Below are 17430 nucleotides of genomic sequence, written 5' to 3'. Positions count from 1 at the left end.
GAGGTCCGCACAAAACTTTATATGAACGGGTACAGCAACATTGTCCATGATAACCAAAAAGTAGAAACAATCTGTATGGTCATCAACTGATGAATGGAAAACCAAAATATGACATAGCCATATAATGATATTATTGAGCAATAATGAAGTACTGATACATGCCACAACATGAATGAACCCTGGACACATCATGCTAAATGAAAGAAGCAGGTTACAAAGAGCCACATACTATATAATTCCTTTTATGTTAAATGTCCATTATAGGCAAATACATTGAGAGAGAAAGTAGATTAGGGGTTGTTAGGGACTGGGGGAAGGTGGAAATGGGGAGTGATAGGCATGGGTTTCTTTTTAAGGTGATGAAAATATTCTAAAGTCAGATAGTTGTCAAGGTTGTACTACTCTGAGTAATATACTAAAAAACAACCACTGAAGAATGAGTTTTATGGCATGTTAATTATATCAAAATTAGCCCATTTTTATAAAATTGGTATTTACAGATATTGAAAGTTTTGTAACCTATTCCATATATTTGAGAAGTGAGAAATATTGAACTGTTAAGCAGAATTATGGAAGATATAAGACACAATTCAAACTTCTAGAGATGAAAAATACATCAGATGGGATAACAGCAGAGTAGACATCATAAAAGAAAAATTAGTGAATTGAAGACAGAGCAATAGAAACTATCCAAGAGGAAACATGGAGAAAAAGAAACTGGGGTTGGGGGGCAGGGGGAAGAACAGAACCACAGAGAACCACAAGTGAACTTGAAAGTGGTGTCATATGTCATATACCATGTAACTGGAGTCTCTGAAGGAGGGAGGTACAGAAAAAATATCTGAAAAAATATTAAAATATTACAACCATAAACCCACAAATCCAAGAAGCTCAAAGAATCCCAAAGCGTAAGAACCGTGAAGAAAGCTATACCGAAGTACATAATATACCAAAGTACATAATAAATTGCTTCAAACTAGTGATAAAGAGAAAATCTTAAAAGTACACAGAGAAAAATAATATACAGTTGACATGGGTTTTTATAAACCCCTTTTATAACATGGGTTTGAAGTGTGTGGTTCCACTTATACAGGGATTCTTTTTGATTAATGTAGGACAGTACTGTTAATGTATTTTCTCTTCCTTATGATTTTCTTAATGTTTTCTTCTTTCTAGCTTACTTTACTGTAGGAATACAGTATATAAAAATGCAACATACACAGCATGTATTGACTGTTTATGTTATTGGTAAGGCTTCTGATGAATAGTGGGCTCTTAACAGTTAAATTTTGGGGGAGTCAAAAGCTATATGCAGATCTTTGACTGCAGAGGGGGTTGGTGCCCCATCCCTCACATTGTTCAAGGGTCAACTGTATTACATACAGACGAACCAAGAGCTAACATGACAGCAGATTTCCTTCTGAAATGATGTAACTAGGAGACAATGGAGGAACACTTCTAAAGTAACGAAATGGGGAAAAACTTGCCAATCTAGAATTCTATAGTCAGTAAAAATAGCTTTAAAAAATGGAGGCAGAATACATTTCCAGACATACAAAAGCTGAAAGAATTAACTGTCAGTTGAACTACAAGAAATGTCATAAGAAATACTTAAAGCAAGAAGAAGATGGAAATTTTGTCTACACAGAGAGATAAAGGACATCAGAAATAGTAATTATGTGGGTAAATTTAAATTACACTTCTGTTATTTATAGCTATTTATAAGACAACTGACTGTTTAACTGAAAATAATAATAACATATCAAAGAAGTAAATATATGACAACACTATCACAATGCAGGAGGGAGAAAGGACTCACTGTTGTTAAGTTTCTTATGGTATACTTCAAGTGGTATAATGTAATTTGAAGGCTGTAAAAGTTAAAGGTGTTCATTGTAAACTGTAGTGACCACTGACACAGCAAAACAAAGAATGACTAATAAGCCAATGAAGGAGATGAAATCATAAAAAATACCCAACTGATTCATAGGAAGGTAGGAAAAAAGCAAAAATGGAACAAAGACATAGGAAAATAGAAAATATATATCAAGATTACAGATTTAAGCCAGCCCAATTCATAACTATATTAAATATAAATTGTCTCAACATTCAAATCAATATGCAGAGTAGATAAGAAAGCGAGAGTCAACTATTTGCTGCCTACAAGAAATAGGACTTATATATAAAGACATAAATCGGCTAAAAGTTAAAAAACGGAAAAAGATATATCATGCTAACTTTAGCCCAAAGAAAGGTGGAATGACTATTAATATCAGAAAAACTGGATTTCAGAGATAAGAATATTACCGGAGAGAAAGGGTTAATTCATCAGGAAGGTATAAAAGTCCTAAATGCTTATGCACCTAATATGTTTGAACTTCAAAATACGTGAAGTAAAAACTAATAGAAATATAAAGAGAAACAGACAAATCCACAAATATAGTTGGAGATTTCAACACTCATCTTCTAATAACTGATTGGAACAGTCAGAAAGAAAATCAGTAAGGATAAAGAAAATGACACCATCATGAATACTCAACTTTTGCATCAACATGGATGGGACTGGAGGGGATTATGCTGAGTGAAATAAGTCAAGGAGAGAGAGTCAATTATCATATGGTTTCACTTACTTGTGGAACATAAGGAATAACAGGGAGGACATTAGGAGAAGGAAAGGAAAAGTGAATCAGAGAAGAAAGGAAAAGTGAATGGGGGGAAATCGAAGGGGAAGATGAACCATGAGAGACTATACTCTTGAGAAATAATCTGAGGGTTTTAGAGGGGAGGGGAGTAGGGGGATGAATGAGGCTGGTGGTGGCTATTAAGAAGGGCACATATTGTATGGAGGCCTGAGTATTGTTTATCAACAATGAATCTTGGAACACTGCATCAAAAACTAATGATGTATTTTATGGTGACTGACATAACACAATAAGAAAAATAAAATAAAAAATAATAAAAAAATAAAGGAAAAAAGAAAAAGAAAAAAAATGACACCATCAATCAACTTGACCTAAGTGACATCTATAGAACAGTCTCCCCATCAAGAACAGAATATACTTTCTTTTCAAGTATCCACAGAGCATTTTCCAAGTTAAGCCACATCCTAGTCCATAAAACATGTATCAATCCATTTAAACAATTAAAATCATACAAAATATGTTCTCTGGCCATAATGGAAGTAAATTAGAAATCAATAACAGAAAGATACCTGGAAAATCGCCAAATATATAGAAATGAAATAACCCATTTCAAAATAACCCCTGGGTCAAAGAAGAAATCTAAAGGGAAATAAGAGAGTATTGTGAAGTGAATAAAAATAAAACCACATCATATCCAAATTTGTGGGACATGACCACAGCAATATTTAGAGAGTAATTTATAAAGCACCAAAAACCTATTTTAGAAATGGAAAAAGATCTCAAATGAATGACCTCAGTTCCACCATAGGAAACTAGAAAATGCCAAAGTAGGCAGAATAAAGTAAATAATAATATTCATAGCAGAAATTAGTGCAACAGAAGGCAGAAAAACAATTGAGAAAATAAATGAAACCAAGAACAAGTTCGGTAAAATTGATAAGCCTTTAACCAGACTGATCAGGAAAAAAAAAAATACATGAGAACATGAGACATAAAACATTATCAATATCGGGAAAGAGAAGTAACACCCTATAGATCTTACAGGCACCAAAAGGATAATCAGGTAATCTTGTAAATGACTTTATGCCAAGAAATTCAACAACTGAGATAAAATGAACAAAGTCAGAAATTTTAAGCTTACTTGAAAACAGATAACCTGAAAAGTCTTATATCTATTGAAGAAATTAAATTTGTAATTTAGAGCCTTTTCACAAAGAAAACTCCAGGGTAAGAGGACTTCATTGGTCCACTCTATCGAATATTTAAGGAAGAAATAATATTGATTTTATATAAACTCTTCCAGAAATGACTACACATATATGGATATCGGGGTTTTGACAGACAGAGGTAGCATTTAAGAGCAGCAGAAAATAGTGGTCTGTGGTAGGCAGAATTCTAGGCTGACATGAATAATCCTTGCCCTTCTATGATCTCCTCTCTTTGGAGTGTGGGTGACACCTGTGAATCTGATGACATCTTAACCCCTTAACTAGGTTATGCTATACAGCAGAGATGACTAAATATGATCATCCTGGTGGTCTTAACCAGTCACACAGGTCTTTCAAAATCTGAGTTTTCCTCTGGCTGGTGGAAGAAGAGGGAGTCAGAGATTCAAAGTGCTCAAAGGATTAGAAGAACCACTGCTGGTTTGAAGCTGGAGTTCATGTGGAAGGGAATGGAGACTGACCTGTGGGAGCTGAGATGGACCCCTGGCTCACAGTGAGCAAGACAGTGGGGACGTCAGTCAGAAAGCCACATAAACTGGACTCTACCAACAACCGAATGAGCTCAGAAGTGGATTTTTGGACGTGCAGGGCCATAAGGGAGGTTTCTGAGATCCGGGCAATGGGGACTCTTGAGCTGAGTGGGAGTTACATGGGTGTTTACTGTGGGATAATTCGTGGAGGTAAAAACATTCATGTTTTAATCACTTTTCTGTAGTATTAGTCCTGAATCAGAAACAACTTAAAAAATTCAAATAGCTTATAAGGAATTTTGTATTTCTAAAAGTAATTTTTTTTAAATCAGGGAATGTACCTCACTCTGTCTTTATTTCTATTCTTCTTTTTCCCTGATAATTTCTGATCTAAGTATACTTTTTTTTTTTTTAAAGAAAGTAACATACCAGTTTCCTTTCCAGTAATTGCTCCAAGGAAGCCATCTTTTTCATTCCTCAGAAATGCTTGTAACACAACACAGTGGTCAGAAATAATAATACCAAATGGACATGTAATTTCCCAAGGGGAAAACACATTTCTCTTGGCAATGACTGTCAACAGCATTCCTGGAAACCCAGCAGAATTCAGAGTTTCAAGCACCACAGTGAAGGAAATATCCAGGAGCAGGAGTAATGGAAACAAAAACATGAACATGAACGAAAGAGAAGGATTCAGAAAAATGTGAATTGTTTACTTCTTTTTCCATCACAGATCTAAGTCCAGGTATATGAAAACTCACCAAGGAGTCTAATATTCTGGTCTTTTTGCTACTGGATCCTCTGAAACCTGCGTACTAAGTATCACTGCAGGACTTGCCCTCCCAGGATAGTGGCTAATGGAATGAGGAGGGGGGACTGATGTTGGAAGACTGGTAGGACTTTCAGCTCACAGGTGAGATGGCATCACAAGTTCTCCAAGTACACGTAATCTAGGAAGGAAAACTGTCTTCTGCTGAACTCCATCACCTACCTTGATGCTACTTCATCTTTCTGGAAAAATCCCAACTCATCTTTAAGTCCAATTCATTTGTCTTTTCCCTTCCTTACCTAGGTAGAACTGATTCCTCCTTTATTGGCATCAATTGTCATTCTGGACATCGATTCTCATGACAGCCCTAGCTGTGACAGATGACAATTCTTCACAATCGTCTGCCTTACCATGCTGGAAATTAGCTGAAAGGCAGGTGCTTTATTTCATTTATTATTCTTTTCAGGGCTTATCTGTGTACTTGGTGAACGACAGGTGTCAGTAAGGGTTGTTAAATGAAATGGGAAGGGATTGCGCTGGTGTCGGTTTTTCTGTGGGGTCTGGGAGGCGATTGCTAGGAGGAAAAACCTGCTGAGTGGTGCCTGAGCTGATGTTACGGTGGAGGCCAGAACTGGAGGCAGATGCACAGGGACACTGGTGAGCCGAGCTGGGAGGTACTAGTATAAGACTTCCACAATCACTTCAGGGAAGCATCTGAGAGCTTCTATTGGGACTGACAAAAATTAGGCCTCATAAAGCACTGGTCTCAGCAGTGAGGAAAAATGTAGAGGGAAGTAAATCCACAGTGAGTGATACAGTAGGAAGTTTGGGGGGAGATGCACACACAGTTTTCTGAGGTAGAACTTGGGGACTGGAAGCCAAGTTGTCTTGCTGGTTTGGTGACAGGAAGTCTAGAGCCTCCTGTCAGGTTTCACAGAATGCCCGTTTGTTTGGTTTTGCCATTATACTGGTTATTATAACCGTCCATTTAGTCTGCAATAGTCTATCAACAGATCATCTTAACACCTCTGTGACACTGAGTTCACCAAAGGGAAAAACACAACTCAAGGTATGTGATTTTTTTTTTTTTTGTGGAAAAAAATAATACAACTTTGTAGAGTAGCAGATAACATATATATATATATATATAAATTTCTTTAGAAAAATATAGTTGGGGGAAATCAGAGGGGGAGACAAACCAGGAGACACTGTGGAGTCTGAGAAACAAACTGAGGGTTTTGGAGAGGAGGGAAGTAGGGGGATGGGTGAGCCTGGTGGTGGGTATTATGGAGGGCACGTATTGCTTGGAGCACTGGGTGTGGTGCATAAACAATGCACTGAAAATAAAAGATAAAATAAAATTAAAAAAAAAGAAAAAAGAAAAATACAGCAAAACTTTCATTGAGTCACTGAATTCTAAATCAGAGATGATCTTCTAGTGTTGTATCCAACCACCTTTTGTCCTAAATCCTAATACTGACCACCCCACCCGCACACAGCCACACACACCCCTCTTCCATCGTGTTGCATTTTAGGCTAAATTTCCATGAATTCTTAAAGCTGCAGTTGTCTTTTAGCAAGAGATTTTTCTAAGCTACACACATAATGAGAGAATAGGTAACATGGGAGTCTGATTTTGTCTTACTCAAAAAATTATTCTGAGATTGAATTAAAAATATTTTGAGAAGAAATATGTGCTTCTTTAGTAAAGCTTATGTTTACTAGTACGTTTTTTTTTTTTTTTTTAAAGATTTTATTTATTTGTCAGAGAGAGAGGGAGAGAGAGCGAGCACAGGCAGACAGAAAGGCAGGCAGAGGCAGAGGGAGAAGCAGGCTCCCTGCCGAGCAAGGAGCCCGATGTGGGACTCGATCCCAGGACTCTAGGATCATGACCTGAGCCGAAGGCAGCTGCTTAACCAACTGAGCCACCCAGGCGTCCCTACTAGTACATGTTTAAACAGTTATTTCCATGTAGACCAAGGAAAAGAAAGATAATGAAGGTTTTTTTTTTTTTTAAGAATGTATGCAACGGGGACGCCTGGGTGGCTCAGTTGGTTGAGCGGCTGCCTTCGGCTCAGGTCATGATCCCAGTGTCCTGGGGTTGAGTCCCACATTGGGCTTCTTGCTCATCAGGGAGCCTGCTTCTCCCTCTGCCTCTGCCTGCCATTCTGTCTGCCTGTGCTTGCTCTCTCTCCCTCTCTCTCTCTGACAAATAAATAAATAAAATCTTAAAAAAAAAAAAAAAAAGAATGTATGCAACGAAGTAACATGCCCACCAGGAATGTCCTTTCTATCTGCACTATGTTTTTCTAGTTAGTTAACGGAAAGGAATTAAAACATGAATTTGGCCTAATGAATGAAAAGACCGTAGAATATTTTTTAAAGTTAATTATCTTGACCTGTGATACTGCTAAGCTAAAATATATTTGCTTTTAGCCTTGATCAAGAAATTTAACTGTCTCAGTGAAAAGCCTGTTTCTCATGAAACAGAAGATCATCTATTGTAAAGAAATACTCAGTAGCAAACGTTCCAGAATTAAAATTGAACTAAAAAACCCCCCATATTTTCTTTAAAAACAATTAAAACAATCTAATTATGCAAACTGATCTGATGAATACTGAGGTAAAGTTTATAAAGTATGCTAATAGAATTCTGAGCTACTCTTTGGATGCGATAGGAAGTGATGTTTCACACAATCTGCTGAAGAAGTCTAATATGTAGAATCCCAGCCCATAGCAAGTACCATCTTTGCCAAAAGGGCAACAGCATTTGAAGTACTTGAATATTTTGGTTCCTTGAATTTTTCAGACCTTACTGCAACAAAAAAATATGTGTATAAACTAAAGGATACAGAAAATCAGTGTCTATCTAGATAGGGCAGGATTTATTATCCACTATTTGGACTAGCAAACTTCCTCCATTTGTTTCTGTAAGATTTCTACTGGAGCACAGACATTACATAATGTGCAAACACTGCAAGGCCTCCTAAAAGTCAGGCTGGCATGTTAAAGGTCACTGTCTGGATGACAGGAAAGCCAGAGAAACAGGTCTGCAGAGGATGTCACAGATGGCAGAGACCACTGAGAATGATCTTGGAGCGGGTCTTCCTCTCTTGGTGAGCCCTCTCTTTGTGTAACCTAAAATTCATACTTCTGACTCAAGTGGGCTGGCTTGAGTACTGATTACCTTCATCATTCATGGGATACAAGTTCAGCAGGAGCCTAATAATCATCTGCAAAAGCCAGGATTTTATGAGTGTTGGTCTCCCTCAGCTGGGATCATCTTCCTTTCCTAGTAAGCAAGGTCATCAGAATCACCTAAGGGATAGCCAGGGCAAGCCCAGGCAAAGGCAGTTTCTGTGGTACTTGTTGCAAGAGGAGGCAAGGGTGATGTGGGATCCCAAGGGGACAAGTAGGAAGAGGATGGCTAGGATGACTGAAATGCTTGATTAAGGATCAGCCTAGGGTCACTACTAGGAGACTTAATTAAGACTCATGTAAACCACTAACCAAGAACCCAAATAAAAAAGAAGTAATTTTTGCCTGCTTTCCCTTTACCCAAGGTTTCACAGTCCAAGTGGGTAATGGGGAAAAGAGACCCCTGAAGGACTGCTCACTTGAACATCAGAAAGCCAGATCCAGAACAAAGAGAACAGAAAATCAGAGAAGGAAGGATGGCAGAAATAGCAGAGCTGTGCTCCGAAAGTTTGTTTGCACGTTGGTTGTTTCGAACAGAGATGAAGCAAGGCAGCTGGGAGCTCAGTCTAGTTTAGAGTCTAATTTGCACATAGTATCTAACTTGTACAACAGTGGTTGTGAGGAAAAGGAATCCCGGGACTCTTCAAGCAGCAATGCAGCTGGAAGGCTCTAGTTGCCTTGAGCCAGGGAGGGTAGTGTGTCAAGTCTGAACAGTCTTGTTTCTTGATGCCTGCACTTGGGGCCTCTGGAAGACACAGCAGGAGGTCAACTGCTATAGCTGGAAGGAAGATTCCTTTCTCTCACGTGCAGCTTATGCACCCTATTTCTCAAAGAGGGTGCTTAGAACTCTGGTGTAGAAAAATTGGAAGACACCTTTATATAATTCCCTCTTTTAGTTAAAAACATTAAACAATTAATTATATGTCACATGAGTTACACAGTCACTAAACGTATATAGAAAAATGAATAGAACTTTCATATACTCTATGTCATGGTTTGGGTTTAGAAAATATTTCTGAAGACGTGTAAGAAAAGCACAGGTGGCTACCTATCTAATGCCCATCAGAAACATATGATTTGGGTGAAGTGTTCTATAAATGTCTATTAAATCCTGTTGGTTGACATTGTGGTTGAATTCTTCTATATCCTTGCTAATTTTCTGTCTTGTTCTAGCAACTGTTGAGAGAGGTGTTCTTAAGTATCCAACTATAATTGAGGATTTGTCCATTACTCCTTTCAGTTCTATCAGTTTTGCTTCATTTATTTTGTAGCTCTCTTGTTTGGTGCACACACGTTTTGGATGGATATGTCTTCTATCTTCCTGGTAGACTGAACCTTTTATTATTATTATTATTTTAATTTTTAAATTAACATATAATGTATTATTTGCTTCAGGGCGAACCTTTTATTATTAATGCAATGTCATTCCTGGTTCCTTTTGATTAATGTTTACATGATGTATCTTTTCCCATTCTTTTACTTTCAATCTACCTATATAATTATATTTGAACTGGGATGTCTGAAGACAGCATATACTTAGATAATGTGTTTTAATCTATTCTGCCAATCTTTGTCTTTTAATTGGTATATTTTGACCATTTACATGTAATGTAATTATTGGTATATTAGAGTCTGTATGCCATTGTATTATTTGTTTTCTGGTTTTTTGTTTGTTTGTTTGTGTCTCTATGTTCTTTCTCTTGCCTTCCTACGTGTTACTGCATATGCAGGGGTTTTGGTACTTAGTAGGAAAAACAGAGAAAAGTACATCCATTCCATTTTCCTGGAAGCAGAATTCCTCAGAAGAAAATGGAGTCCCTAACTGGAAAATGCTTTTTATAATCTTCTCTATAGGGTAAAAAGAAAAACTCCAAAAGAAAAAAAAAAACTGTAAAGAGAAATAAGATGATTTGTTGACATGTTATGTGGAGTAACTTTATCTATGCTTGCCACAATTTGAAATGACTTCCATTTGGTGTCAAATAATTTCCAAAGACTGGCTCTTAGAAATCAAGTCTAACTTTTGGTCTGATCAATGACTGAAAAACAGACAGGGGAAGGGTTTCTGACTTGCAGTCAATGCCTTTCTCACCTAGGCATCTGTCTCTTCTAGAATAGGAAGGAAGGATAAGGGGCCATACTAGGTCTTTAAGGGGCCTCTCCAACTTTGGTCTTTGGTATTTTTTATAACTATCCTTAGCCCTTCTCCCCTTCTGCCTATCTCTCTTCTTCCACTGCTATGCTAAGTCTATAATAAAGAGTGGGGGGTGGAGAGAGTATGGAACAGACAAAAATTTACAAACATAGAAAATATATTGAACTTGATATTTGCAATCACTGTTTCTTACTACATATTTATAAAAATACCTCATACAACCAATCTGTAGCTGTACAACAGGGCTGTGACTTGTTTCTGGATTCATTATGTACACGGCAGTGTGGCACTCTTAACACAGGTGAGCATGGTAAGCTTTTTCAGGAGTCCTGCCTTTATGGTCGACTTGGGCAAAAAGATGATAGCAGCAGCTATGGTAAAAGGAAGTTTTAGCATACAGGTAGATTTCAAAAGTTTGAACACTACCCACTATGTGTATGACTGCACAATTCCTGTAATTTCTCTGTATTTATGTATCTTCATCTATAAAATGGAGAGAGTAAAATACCCAAGCCTGATTAGTTCAGAGGACTACAAGTAAAAGCTTAGAACGGTGCCATTAGCTGCTGCTGCAACTGTCATTATATCCTTTGCTGGAGGATTATTATATATAATCCTTTATATATATATATATATATATAAAATATACATAATCCTTTATTATACATATATAGTATATGTATAATATATATGTTTATATTATTATAAACAAAATATTATATAGACACTTTGCATATGTTATCATATTTAATCCTACAATAAAATTTTGAGGTATAGATTAAGAAAGGATTGTTTTATTATGAAAATGATTTATAAATACTCTATAAATTAGTATTAACTAAAAAGGTAGATTACATTTAAAAAACCAAGGTTGAAGCCAAAAAGTAAAGTAGCAAATGTCTCCTGGCACATTCAGAAAATATAATCAGCACAACACCCAGACTATCATTTGTTACTTTTATCATTTAAACCCCTCCAAAAACATTTAAAGAGGAAAACAAAAGTATTGCCTATTCACTCTATGGGAATATTGGGCCTGGTTTCCTTGGCTGGTCTCCCTTAAGTTCTCACACTGGAGTAATAGGGTGCCCCCTTGACTCCTATAAAGATTCCATATATACAGAATTTTTCCTACCACCCAGCAGCTAGAGTGGAGGATCAGAAAGATAAGTTTTAAAATTAAAGCTTGATGAAAATTAAAATTAAAGCTTCCATTCCTATTTTTATTTTATGTCTAGTTTTAAGCTTTTGGGAGAGAAAAAAACCAACAATAATTCCTTGCTCAATATTCACTGACTGTCTGAGGTTATTCTCTTACCACTTTTTGATACGAGATTAAACATATACATTTTATTTTATTTTTTCTTTTGTTTCTAAATTTTTATTTACTTTTTAGATTTTATTTAAATTCAAATTAGTTAACATATAGTGTGTTATTAGTTTCAGGGGTAGAATTTAGAGTTTTGTCAGTTATATAGAACATCCAGTGCTCATTATATCAAATACCCCCCTTAATGCTCATACCCCAACTAGCCCATCCTCCCACCCACCTCCTGCCCAGCAACCCTCAGTTCGTTCTCTATAGTTAAGAGTCTCTTATGGCTTGCCTCCCTCTCCTTATCTTATTTTTCCTTCCCTTCTCCTATGTTCATCAGTTTTGTTTCTTCAATTCTGCATGAGTGGAATCTACATACAGTATTTGTCTTTCTCCGACTTGTTTTACTCAGCATAATACATTCTAGTTCTATCCATGTCGTTGCAAATGGCAAGACTTCATTCTTTTAATCACTGCACAGTAGTCTGTTTGCATTTCTATACACCAATAATGAAGCAGCAGAAAGAGAAATCAAGGAATCCGATCCCATTTACAATTGCACCCAAAACCATAACAGACCTGGGAATAAAGCTGCCAAAGAGATAAAGGTTCTGTACTCTGAAAACTATAGAACACTTATGAAAGAAATTGAGAAAGACACAAAGAAATGAAAAAATATATACATTGTAAAAGGTGCTTACCAAGGCAAAACGGTTCTAATACATTCAGGACTGAAAATTCATTCTGTAGGTTCATCATGTGAAGGGCAATTCTGATCACAAAGGACTTGATTTTCTCAGGCCACGGTTTAAGTAGAAGGTAGGCAAAAACGTAGAGAGCATATCGAAGCCAGCACAGAAGCGGAGTGGCGATCCTGCCGTTAGGGGACTCAGACAATCGCTCGATTGTTGGAAAGAGCAGAAAGGAGCGAATTATCTATAATAAAAAACATACTTTGATGAGAAGTTTTCTTAAGGGATAACCCACTGTTTTACTGTTTCATCCATACAGTATGAACAAATGGGGTTTCAGAATATGACAAAGATCTGTCGTGAAAGAGAAACACGACCTGCTTGCCTTCTCACTGCTCAAGCCATCTGGGGGAGAATGTAAGGATGTCCCCTTGAGTTACTGGGGTTCATTTTCAGGGTGAGGAGCAAATCAGATTCTCTGATACTTTCCTGATTGGGAAGCAATTCACAATCCTTTTGAAAGACTGCTGAAATTAGGAATTCATGTCCCATTTCAGTAGTTATGCCACCTTGACTGACTAGTAGAGCTACATAAAGAACTCTCGTTCTAGTCAGGATTCCTTTTATGGATTAGATTTGGGATAGTTCACTTTGAAAAAGCTACTCTTTTCCCTACTCTTACCAGTAAAAGGTAATCTTTAAGAGGACGAAATACATTTCTAACATGTGATTTAACTTGAATAAAAAGTGCAGGCCAGAAATAAGCAAAGCTGGAAATCTTTACCTACATGGGAAAATGTTCAAGGACAAAAAGATAATTTCAACTGAATTCATCAGGATATCTGGAAATATAGATGCCACAAGATGAAGAGCATCACTAAAACATTTTATATTTACCATTATCTACCATATTAATATTTAAAAAAATAATATATAAACATAACTTCTATGAGGGATCAGAAAAGGCAAATAGTTAAGCACAATCCCTATTAATACCAGAGTAATATAAGTGAAATAGATCACCAGTGTTAACAGATTATAGAACAGGAAATGAGAATGGATACAATAGTTTTACTTTTTAAAAGAAGTTTAAGATACACACAGTAAAGCATATAAAACATCAATGTGCAATTTAACAAATAATGGATAAAATGAACAGCTATGTGAATCCAGCAACAAAACACTACCAGTACGGCATCTTCCCATCCCAACTCCTACCTCTGTTCACATCTTAGGTTAACCTCTATCCTGACTTCCTTACTTTGCTTTCTACCAATACTTATCGTTCCTTGATACTGTAATCACTTCCTTATTTTGTTTTACATTAATAGTTATCGTCCTGCAATCAACTGAATTGTGACTCCCCTGAAATCCCAAGTTGAAGTCCTAACTCCCAATGTGATTATATGTCGAGATAAATGAGGTCACAGGGTAGGGCTCTGAGAGATAGGATTAACGTCCTTATAAGGAGATTCATCAGAGAGTTCGCTCTCCCTCACCCGGCACACACAAAGAGGTCTGGCGAACACGCATGGAGAAGGTAGCCGTCTACAGGCCAGGAAGTCTCACCAGAAACTGAGCGTGCTGGCATGCTGATCTTGGACTTCCAGCCTCCAGAACTGCGAGACAATAAATGTCAGTTTAAGCTCCCTAGTCTATGGCATTTTCTTATGGCAGTTTGAGCTGATTAATACATATTCCTTAATACTATAGCTAAATCTTGTCTGTTAATGAACTTTACATAAATGCAATCAGCAGTACGTTTTTGTGTTTTATTCCCTTCACTCAACACATGAAGATTCATTCATGCTGATATATGTAGCAACAGCTTATTATCTTGGCTCTGTAGTTTTCTACTGTACGAACATAGTGCTACTTATTTTACTGATAGATATTTGGGTTGTTTTTAGTCCAGAGATATTACAAACATGTTGCTATGAACATTTTTATGCATGTCTTTTGGTGCATGTATGCATGTATTTCTGTTGATGATATCACTCGAAGTAGAAATACTATGTCATATGGTATGTCTAAGTTCAGCTTTAGTAGATAATTCCAAATAGTTTCCCTAAGTACTAATGTATTTCCATACTGACAGACATGAGAGTTCATATTGTTACAGATCGGCACTACATTGGCACTGATCACTAGCCTGATGAACAGTGGTATACTTCATTGTGGCTTTGTGTTTCTCTGATGACCAGTACTGGAGTTGAACAACTTTTATGTGTTGACATTTTCTGGATCCCCTGAAGTGCTTATTTAAGTCTCTTGCATGTTTTTCTATTAGGCTGCCTATCATTTCCTCTCCTTGATTTGTAGTCTCGTTTTTGTTTTTTTATTCTAGATACTAGTCCTTTGTCATGTTGCTGTCGTTGGCCTGCCTGTTGATCTCTTATGTTTTTCTTAATGGACATAAGTTCTTAAGTTTGATGCAGCTGAATTTTAATCTTTTTTTTCCTATACTTATTCTCTGTGCCTAGCTCAAAAAATTCTTGTCTGTCCTCAAATCATGAAGATATTTTTTTTTTCATTCAAAATGCTTCTTTAGAAATTAGGGAAAGCTACCTCTTAGCAGAGTCCGCAAGTCTGTGCCTTTGATTCCAGCTATCAGTGATCTGCCATTTCCCTCATGTTATTTACATTCCTCTTGGATGAACTGAACGCACTTTTCCTGGCAAGACCTGACAGCACAGTACAGTTTTTTGCGGACTTTTTCACCCTCTATCACTGACAGTCCTTTTCCATAGTAACCTGTAGGGCGGCATTGCCCAAATGTTCAATTTGATCTGTAATTCTCACTAACTTACAGGCTCTCTGTTACTGTCTCTAATAAAGAACAGGGATTTGAGGGTCAAACTGCGGAGGACTCTTTTCCTTCTAATCATCTTTCTTGTTTTTCCACGGTCATATCTGTCAGCTGAGCGCTCAGCCATTTCCTACAGACTTTTCCTTTTCTCTCAATGGTAGCTGAGATATTTTAGTTGTTTCTCGTTTGGTCATAATTTGACCTCTACTGGGTCTCCTCCTCTGTCACATCAGCAAGAATGTACTGGGCCTTGAGGTCTTGGTGATGATTAAAAGACATTATTTGGAGGGGCGCCTGGGTGGCTCAGTGGGTTAAAGCCTCTGCCTTCGGCTCAGGTCATGATCCCAGGGCTCTGGGATCGAGCCCCACATCGAGCCCCACATCGAGCCCCACATCGGGCTCTCTTCTCAGCAGGGAGCCTGCTTCCCTTCCTCTCTCTCTGCCTGCCTCTCTGCCTACTTTTGATCTCTGTCAAATAAATAAATAAAATCTAAAAAAAAAAAAAAAAAGACATTATTTGGAGCGGGAAGCGGGGAGCCACAAGCTTTTCTGATGATTTTTTAAATGCTGCATAAGCAACTTTACATGTAAAATGCTCATACCGGGCTTTTGGAACGAATGCAGGGTTTCAGCCAGAATAAGGGAGTTGCTGCCACCTTAGCATCTTAAGTACAAAGCAGGGGAGATGCTGGATGGACTGTGTCTGCTTAACGAAGGCATTCATGGGGACTTGTGATGCAGAGGACGGGACTCCCAAGTATCAGGGGTGATGGGGAGTCCTCCATTCAGAGCCAGCTGCCTATTCTGCAATGGGTTTATACAAAGATTCTATATGAAGATTCACATAAAGGTTGTGGAATCTCCGCGAAGTCTGATTAACCAAGAAAAGTCAGTTAAAGGAATCATCCTCCCTCAATGCCACTTTCAGTGTGAATTCCAACCCAGTGTATTCAAACACAGGCAGAGAAGCAAGGAGATCAGCTCTGGAATCCCGGGACTTCTCTGATGTTTGGTCTTCTTCCCCTCTGGTGTAACACTGGGGTGCAGCATCCTGGATTCTGCCTTTGCCCCCCTCCCCCAGAGTGAGGACACGGGGTGAGCAGGGTGTGCTACACCGGCACTGTAACTGCAGGCCTCTGCCCCGCAGGAGGCACCCGTAAAGAACCCGACGGCCCTTGAACAGGCAGACCCCGCGCCCCTATTCAGTGAACAGCAGTATGCTGCTACTTCACCCCTGCCTTTCTGCCATGCTCAAAGTCAAGTATGACTCTGGTCACTCTTAATAGACGTGGAGTAGCCCTTCAGACTGGCAAGAATTACGAAGTCCAACAGTACCAAGTGTTAAAGACGGGGATCAATAAGAACTCTCACACAGCATGGCATTACTAACTATTACACTTTTCTTCTCTGTTTCTGAGACACCACTTTGGTGGGTGTCTGGAACTCACACAGAATGTAAATTTTTATCATTTTGTCGAATGTTAGTTTAATTTGGGGATCTGGCATTTCACCTGGATCCAAAGCAGCATGCTTTAAGAGTCTGAGAGGTAGAAATGATAAATTCTCTCAGCAACTGGAGTGGTGTTACAATTAACCATTGATTTTACACCTTCAGATTCAGAAGTCTTTCCTTATCTTCTGGGTAGTTCTAACATCACGAGTTCTTTTATTCCTGTAGTGCTATCAATGTTCTATTGGACCTAACAAGACTTGAGAGATTCAAACAGGGGTGGATTTACACAGAGCAATCTTTGGTGCTGGGAGAGGCAGGGTTTCTCGCTGCTCTGCGGAGGCCTCCCAGCAGAAGGGCCAGGAAGGAGCTACCTTTCCCAAACCCAGGAAGACTTCTCCCTCGAGACTGGAAGCAGGTGTGTTAGCAGCTGCGGTGGCCGCAAAGGAAAAAAATGAAAGGAACTGACTTCTTGGGTTCAGCTGGGCTCTCTTTCGCCAGCCAAACTAGGAGCCCTAGGAATATGCCACACTGAGGAAGCCGGGTGACGCCACAGTCCACAGGCATGGCAGGCTCCCCAGCAGCCAGCATTCTTTAATAGTATCCCCAAAAGCTCTGTGGTCTAGTCTTCCACACTTACATTCGTAATCTACCTGAAACTGATTGTTATGTATGCCGTGAAATATGGGTCTAATTTAATTTCT

General features: G+C 38.2%; 1 protein-coding gene across 2 annotated transcripts in view; it reads right to left on the bottom strand.

Moving 5' to 3' along the window:
• The window catches only part of LOC111154160 (lipid droplet associated hydrolase), a 106389-nt gene that overhangs the window by 18468 nt on the left and 70491 nt on the right, over positions 1-17430 (bottom strand). For both annotated transcript variants that reach the window (XM_022513581.1, XM_022513580.1), the window contains exon 5: positions 12477-12711. In XM_022513581.1, coding sequence (XP_022369289.1) covers positions 12477-12711 — 235 coding nt within the window. The remainder of the gene's footprint in view (positions 1-12476; positions 12712-17430) is intronic.

This window comes from Enhydra lutris, unplaced genomic scaffold (assembly GCF_002288905.1).
Source record: "Enhydra lutris kenyoni isolate GAN:26980312 unplaced genomic scaffold, ASM228890v2 scaffoldscaffold35, whole genome shotgun sequence".
NCBI lineage: Eukaryota > Metazoa > Chordata > Mammalia > Carnivora > Mustelidae > Enhydra > Enhydra lutris.
The sequence above is the reverse complement of the archived record's forward strand: the minus strand, read 5'-3'. Positions and strand labels throughout refer to the sequence as shown.